General features: G+C 40.9%; 1 protein-coding gene across 1 annotated transcript; it reads right to left on the bottom strand.

The window, feature by feature from the left end:
* Nucleotides 1-240: 240 nt before the first annotated feature.
* On the bottom strand, nt 241-7884 carry LOC140219836 (uncharacterized). The gene has a single exon (XM_072289812.1). The coding sequence runs from the start codon at nt 7614-7616 to the stop codon at nt 7236-7238; it is 381 nt and encodes a 126-aa protein (XP_072145913.1). The 5' UTR covers nt 7617-7884; the 3' UTR covers nt 241-7235.
* Nucleotides 7885-8276: the final 392 nt, after the last annotated feature.

Raw genomic sequence — 8276 nt, 5'->3', positions numbered from 1 at the left:
TGTGTGTCATTGTCTATGCACCTTTCACCTCAGAATACCAGTTCAGGTTCGGCTGAAATTAACGGTTCAGTTCTGGTTCTACACCCTGGCTACAGGCAATCATTCACACACACACACACACACACATATATATAACATCATTATATAGTCCTTTATTTGATAGGAAATTATTTTAAGGAAGGGTGGTCAGAGCCGCCTCAGTCCATGTAAGATCACAAATTACATAGCACCCCAAACCCGTCAGAATCAGAATTGGTTTTTATTGAGGTGATTAGAACGATTACAACACTTTACTGTACAGAAGGAGGTCCCGAAGTCAAAGACTGCAATGGGACCTCCTTTACAAAGTAAACGTAATAAAACACAAATTACAGCAGTTTCGACAAATTGTTAACACGGAAGAATTACAGGTTTTACTATGAATAGCATGACTGAAGAATTACATGTGCATAAATGTCATGAAGAAAAGCACTGTAACATAATCTCATTGACAACTAATATAGTAGCAGCCTGACGTGACAAACACAGTATAATTTGATCACTCGCATGTAAGGCAAGGACACCAAACAGAAACCTAATGGTATGACAATGAAAATAAAGTGAAGGCACCCTGAAAGAATGGTTGTGAGTATGAACTAGGCATCAGTATTCGACAGAATGTAATCATTTAGTTGTTTCTTGAATTTGTGAATTTTAAGTCTTGTTATATCTAATGGTAGTGTGTTCCAGAATGCGGTAGATGAAGAATGGACGCTCTGCTTGCCATAATTATCATGTATTTTGGGTAAAATGAAGCTGCTTTTTATTTCAAACCTGGTAATATTAGTATTTATTAGAGAAGATTATGGTATCAAGCTACTGCATCGTGTGATTGATTTGACGAAACGAAAAGGTACCTAGGTTATATTTCATGAATTGTGTGACTGAAAGAATGTGATTAGTTCATAAAAGATATGAGGTGTTTAGTTACATGGGCTAAATGTAATTATCCCAGTAGCCTGATTTTGTAGGATTTGCAATGTGTTTAAATGGGTTACGAAAGTGTTTCACCAGCAAGTAGTGCAGTAGTTAATGTGAGAATGAATAAATGAAAAGTATGATTATAGTAATATTTGATGGTTAAATATGTGTTGTGCTTTTAGAAGTACCCTGATCCCGCAGGTAATCTGTTTTACTTTGGTTATTTGTTCAATAAATTTAAGATTTCTGTCTACTTCTATACCAAGATAATTACATGAAAAACTTGCAGGGATAGGACTTGCACCAAGAAAAATAGGAGGAATGGAGTGAAGTGTTCGTTGGTGGGAAGTGAATACAACAAATTTTGTTTTCGACGGGTTTATCTGTAGCTGGTTAGTATGGCATCACTCCAGCAGGCTGTGTAAATCGCCATTAAGGTTAGATACTAAAGTTGTAACACAGAAAAGTTGACAGTAAAGTTGCAAGACTTTTCGGTTGGCTCACCCCCAAATTTCCTTTGGCATACCCGTAATTTCAAGTTGGCCCACCCGCACCCCCAAATTTAAGTTGGTCCACCCCCACATTAAATTCACCCATTCCCAAATTTCAAGTTGACCCACTCATAAATTTTAGTTGGCCCACACCTACTATAAGCTTCCCCACATTTTTTATGGAGCCCTATGTATCCCTATGGGAACTCTATCCAATAAATTTTTTTATTTCGTTTTGATTGTTCCATATTGCATATAAAGCTTCCAAACATCTACATTTACAATAACGTTAAATGTCCTAACTTAGCAAATTACGCATTTTTGTGCAGATACAAGGCATAACACTTTTCCAGTGGTGGGCTAGAGTACTCGCCAAGGAATGCTTAGACTATAAGAACTTATGCAAATACGCCGCACATGTTGGAATCTATGTGAAGTGTACCTTAAGTAAAGCGGTCAATTAAATGTCTTACAGTGAACGGCGATGCGTACAATTTGATGATGACAGCTGTGTGCACAGAAAAGTCAGACACATCTATAGCAAGATTTAGAGACTCTTTAAGCCTTGTGCGAAAGCAGGACATGACCTTTTTGGAGGATTGGCCATGAATGGGCACACCCACAGTGGCACATGCCGAATGGTTAAGTCAATGAAACTAAATTAAAGAATTTGTTAAATATTATTCACTATTCCAGTAACAGATCAGTGTGCATTAGAGGTGCCTGGTAGTCAACATTATATGCGCAGGTTTTATGAAGGAAGTAATTTTTTTGTTACGCACAAGAGTGCTGGACATATGTAGTCAGCGTGCAAGTTTTAAAGAAGCAATGTCATCGTACCTTCACATAATCCTTGCGACTATGTATATATATATATATATATATATATATATACACAATCACATCATAAGAAGCCAGCAATGACACCAAGGACAGCATAGGGGAAATTACTTGTACTTATTAATTGGATTAAAGAATAGATTAATTAATGGAAATGAAAGTGGATGAAAACGACTGGCCGCAGGCGGTATACAGACCCAGTTAATTAGCATTACATGTGCGATGCTCTTACCGATCGAATCCAGCAGCGTTGACGCCTTCAGGTAGCGTGTGTGGGTTTATTGACCAGTTGCCTTCACCCGAAAAGTTCGTGTACACGCGAGCCTTGGGGAAGAAATGATGTTCCACATCCGCCACCAAGGCTTTGGAGTGGTGGCATGGGCGAACATTCCCAGGGTTAGTTCTAGTAGTAAAACATCAGTACCCCAGAAAGTGGACGGGAAAATGGCGCTGTAGTAGCTCAAGATGTGGGTTCGTATCCCACCTGAGGCCAATTGTTCTTTCATTCACTTTCATTCAATTGATCAGTACAATTTCTCCTATGCTGTCCTTGGTGTCATTGTTTGTTGGCTTCTTATATTTATTTTTTTATTTATTTATGGTACCCTCAAGGCCCGAAGGCATTACAGAGGGGAGTGGGAAAACGGGAAGTATAACAATAAAGTACGGAAAATAAACAATACAGTGTGTTAGTAATTACTAATTATACAATACTATGTAATATCTTGCCCAAAATTTGTAAGTACGACAGACAATGTAAAAAAAGTAGCATCTTGATAATTCCTGTTATTACAATGTTAACCAGTGTCGTCCTTAGTCGCTTGTAAGTAGGGCAAGTAAATGAAATAACATGTTAATAATTCCTAATTATACAATGTTAGCTAAAGCCTTACGAAACAGTTTGTTGTCGACAATAGATACAATTTCACAGGGAAGGTGGTTCCACTGCCGTGATGATCTGGGAAAGAAAGATTGACTGAAAGTGTTAGTGTTGCCTGCTTGAAGTCTGACCTTATGGTGATGATCGATGCGGCTCGATAGGTAATGAGGTTGAGAAATGAAGTTACTGTGAAGGGAGGAATGCTAATAAAATTTGTGAAACAGTGTCAAACGTGCTATTGTTCTACGAGATGCAAGTGATGGAAGAGATAGATTGTCTTTCATTGATGTTACGCTAGCAGTACGGTTATAATTTGAAAATATGAATCGGACCGAGTTATTTTGGACGAGCTCGAGTGAAGAAATGAGGTTGTCATGATATGGGTCCCACACAGCTGCAGCGTATTCTAATTTAGGACGCACTAATGACTGATAAAGTAGTAATTTTAAGGATGGTGGAGCTTTTGAAAACTTGTGGCGTAAGTAACCGAGCATGCTATTAGCTTTACTTATTATGTACTGAGTGTGAATGTTCCAGGTTAGTTTTGCTGTTATATGAACTCCTAAGTATTTGTATGAGTTAACGGGTTCTAGAGGAATATTATTTAGATAGTAAGTAGGAGGAGTACTGGTGTTCCTCTGCACGCGCATAACTTTACATTTATTAATATTAAGTTCCATAAGCCAAGTGTTACACCAATCAATCACATAGTCCAAGTCAGACTGAAGAGCATTAGTGTCGTCGTTAGTAATTATTTCACGATATATCACGCAATCGTCAGCAAACAAGTGAATGTGAGATGTCAATGAAGATGGTAGGTCATTAATATAAATCAGGAAAAGTAGGGGCCCTAGTACTGATCCCCGAGGCACACCAGAACGAACCTCAGTCAATGATGAATCATAATTATTCGCAGTAACAAATTGATGACGGTTAGTAAGAAAACACTCAATCCATTTCAGCAGGTTACTGTCAAGGTTTAAAAGACTCAGCTTGAATAGGAGCAGTTTGTGGCAAACCTTGTCGAATGCTTTGCTAAAGTCTAAAAATACACAGTCGGCACAGGAGGCGCGGTCTAAAATACAGTGTAATCTATGAGTGAAAGATATTAGTTGGGTTTCACATGAGAATGTTTTGCGAAAACCATGTTGAGCAGAGGTAAAAAATGTGTTCGAGTCAAGAAAGTTAACGAGATTAGTAAATATAACATAAAATAATAAACATAATAACATAATAAAAATAGGGCTCCCCGGTTTTTTTCTTCTCGTTCTATATATCTATATATATATTCACAAATATATTTGGCAGGACAGCTGGACAGTAATTCAAACTTTTGTTAACATGGATCTTTTGTAGTATGTTTATTTCTGTAAGTTTTTGAAGACTGGTTTCACGTCTCTTGCCACGTCACTGTCGCAGACGGTTGACCTCTGTTATAATGATATCTTTTAATAGTCTATTAAACCTCTCTTCATCCACGGTCAGGAAAGTCAAGGCAGGTTTGCACAACAAGCTTCACTTTAAAAAGGAAACAAACCAACCGCAATAAGCGAATATGTTGTCTCCTGGCACTCGATGCTATTGCGACAATCCAGTACATGTAGTCATTCCCTGAATTTTATGAATCAGGTTGCCAGTAGGGCAAAAGATTGAAATCCTTTGTATGTGTGAACACAAATGCAGCGGTACTTTAGCTCACAAAGCCAAAATTTTGTTCCACGCTAAAGAAAATTAAAACAACTTGTTAACATTCATTTATGGCCATGCAGAGGACATTCGTACAAAAAAAAAAATTAATGAGCGAAATTCCCTAATTAGCTAGTAATTGGCATGTGCTAAATTATAAAAAAATGAAACTTCCCTCCAACAAATAAAAATATGCTGCTATGACCTTTGAACTTAATTTTCTGTGCGTAAATTAAAATCGAGGTATCAAATTCTGCATATCAAAAATGGTATGTTGGTTTTTACAGGGTTTAAGAGATACAGAAGAGAAGCATTTAATCAGTTTACAAGTGTTAAAAGTATTTTGCCAAGTTAATTTTGCAGCAATAGGTTGATAAATACCAAATAAAATGAACATAAAAGTTTCATTATCGATATTTTGCATGAAAACTCCAGCACCAATATGTTCGAGCAACGTTAGGTATTCAAGAGTATTTTCTTCGCAGTCGGCCCATATAGCTCAGTGAAACTTCTTGAAACATGGAAAGTTCTGTTTCTAGCCCCTGTATATTACAATGTAGTCCGTCTTTCCAGATGAAAAATTATCCAGGCCTGCGCAGATGCCGTTAAAGCAAGCATCATAGCATGTTGGTGTGGGAACCACCAGGTGGCATTGCCACCAATACTTCATTTTTTGCATCTTTTCTTGCTTACGAAAAGTCTTCTTGTGGCGAGAGTAACTTCTTTGGCATTGTAGGAAGGTGGTTTAGCAATACATCTGAAAGTATCTCTTGAGTGCTCCTTGAAGTGCATATTTTTTTAGTGAATGATACTGGTGTCAGTACAATTCAACAGAGCAAACCACAAGAGGCAGTCAAAAAAGACAAAATAAACATTGTCTTTGGCAATTTGAGATCCGAGCTAGCTGGTATTCTGTCACATATATGTGTGTATATATATATATATATATATATATATATATATATATATATATATATATATATATATATATATATGCTTTTTTTGTGCAGCAGGATTCACGACAGAACTGATAAGACGGGCATAAGCGCCAACTTTCAAGTTGGGAATTGGCATTTGCGCCTGTCTTATCTCTTTTGTATCCATCATTCGAGCTCACTAAAAAGTTAAACATTGTCCCTTGTAGTCTGCGCTGTTTGGTTTCCTATTTGAATGGCTCAACTCACCAAGTTCGGAATTTTACTGTGGTCAGTAAAGGTTTAGTGTTTTCACGATTTTGCATACATGCAAGCAACCAGGCGCAACCTGTCTCGTCGTTGTGCTTGCTGCTGCAGCTTTTTTCACCTACCTAAACTTTCACCTTTCTCTGTGCATTCATCGTCCTCTGATCTGTTGTCATGTTGATCCTGGTCTGCTACTGTGGACGCTCCCAACTTGGCAATTGCATTTATGTTTACATATACAACGCTATCGGTGTTGCAAACATCAAAGGCTGCGCACTTGTAGATTGTAGGTAGCAGCTTGAAGCCTCGAAAGACGACACCAGTTGCATCAAGTATCGTATATGCCAGCACACTGTGGCATGCATGGCTTTACTGGACAGCAGAACAAGATTTCAATCATTTTTTCCCCCTCCTAGTACTCCCAATTTCACAGCATAACAAAAATGTGTGATGTAATTTTGATCTGAATAAGGCATAGCAGCTTCTGCAAAACTGATTACACACTGGGTTAGAAATGAAAATGCATTGAAATTTTGTTTTTTTTTTTACATTTATTGGCCTCACAACAACCATCATGTGACGTTTAGTGCTGTCTTAGCCAACTTAAGGGGCAACTGCGCAGTCAATTGTGAGAAAGTAATCGAATTGAAAGTGAGAAAGCTGCATTCGCTAAACTAGTTCAGCCAGTGCAGGCACATTGAAGATATAACGCACGGCTATGAGGTGCAGACAGGGTGAGTAAATTTCGGAGCAGAAAATTTCCAAGTTGACTGTGATGGTGCTTTCTTTTTTTTTTTTTTATGGAAAATGCTGAAAGTGGGCAACGGGGCGGCAGAATGGTCATGTAGATATAACTAGGCGTAAAAACACGTTGATCAGCACCTGATGTGTGGTCCCCTAAGTACAAACTCCAAACAATGATCACACTCGTACCAAAAGACATGGGCAGCATGATGTGAATTTCATGGTCACGCTGTCATGACCGGCATTTGCGTTCTCCCGACAAAAATCCCTAGATTCGTCAGTTCACTCAGCTTCGGCAACACGGTCTGTCGTGCAAACACTGCTACAAGTTATCTTTAAGCTGGCACTTCTCGCTGACATTCATGCGCGCAACTGAGCAAGTCGCAACCTAAATCGAGTCACCAGCTCGGTACAATAACGGGGTTGCCTTCTGGTCAGCGTCCTTACACTTTCTTAACGCTGAAAGAATGCCGCGGCACGCATACGGGACTGGTCGTCGTATCGTGGCGCGCGGGTGTAAGTGCCCAACGAAGCTGCCTTCCTCCTCTTCGCGTCGTCGTCTTCGCCCTTGACGAAGAGAACGCGGCTGTTTTCGCGCCGCTTCTCCTGCACCACCGACAAGGAGGTGACGTTCTTGGCCAGCTCGTTCACCTGCGCCATGACCGCGGCTGGGTAGCTGCACCCCAGCAGCTCCACGTTGGCGAACGCCTGCGCCAGGCACAGCACCCGGTTCTCGCTGAACCGGCCCTCGTTGGCCATGATGAACTCGCGCCGCAACTCCCAGTGCTCCTTGCTCTCCCACGGCTGACGGTACTCGTCGATGGGCCGCTGCATCTTCGACGACGATCTAAGTGGACAATAACACCAGAGGCAACTACTGCCGACCGAGTTGTGAGACGAGGCAAGCGACGCCGCGCCGGTTCAGTCGTACGTTACGTGACTGCGCATTAAGCGGACTAAAGCAGAAACGCAAAATTAAGTCGCAGCTGCAGTTTTCGCGTAAGAAACGAGTCTGCGATTCAACAATGTCGGCACAACGCTCCGATCAACAACAGCAATCGTCCGGCAAGCGCCGAAAGTGTCTGTATCCAAAGCCGATAGCCGAGCTGCTGGCAACAATGCCGAAGCCGCTGCCGAAGCTAGAGCCGAAGCCGTTGATGGTGCGACAGCCGCAGCCGCTAGTTCCCTGGAAACCGAAACCGCTGCAAGTTCTGGTTACGAAGCCTCTGCCCGTTCTTGTCTCACGTGCTGCGCTGAAACCAATTAGCATGACTCCGGTTACCAAGCCGTCGGCTGTGTGGCCCTCTGAGCCGGTAACCCTGAATTCTGTGGTGCCTCTGACCAAGATTACGCCTCGGAGATCAGTCGTCGGTAATGAGCAAATCAGCAGAGATGACGAACCACATAGCAGCCGTATTCAAACCAAGACCACGCAAGCGTACGGCGTGCCCCGTGCCAGTACGTGTCGAAGGCTTGGCTCGCAACCGATGTTAC

The sequence above is a fragment of the Dermacentor andersoni genome, chromosome 8 (assembly GCF_023375885.2).
Source record: "Dermacentor andersoni chromosome 8, qqDerAnde1_hic_scaffold, whole genome shotgun sequence".
NCBI lineage: Eukaryota > Metazoa > Arthropoda > Arachnida > Ixodida > Ixodidae > Dermacentor > Dermacentor andersoni.
Note: the sequence above shows the minus strand (reverse complement) of the source record. Positions and strands in the feature narration are given on the sequence as shown.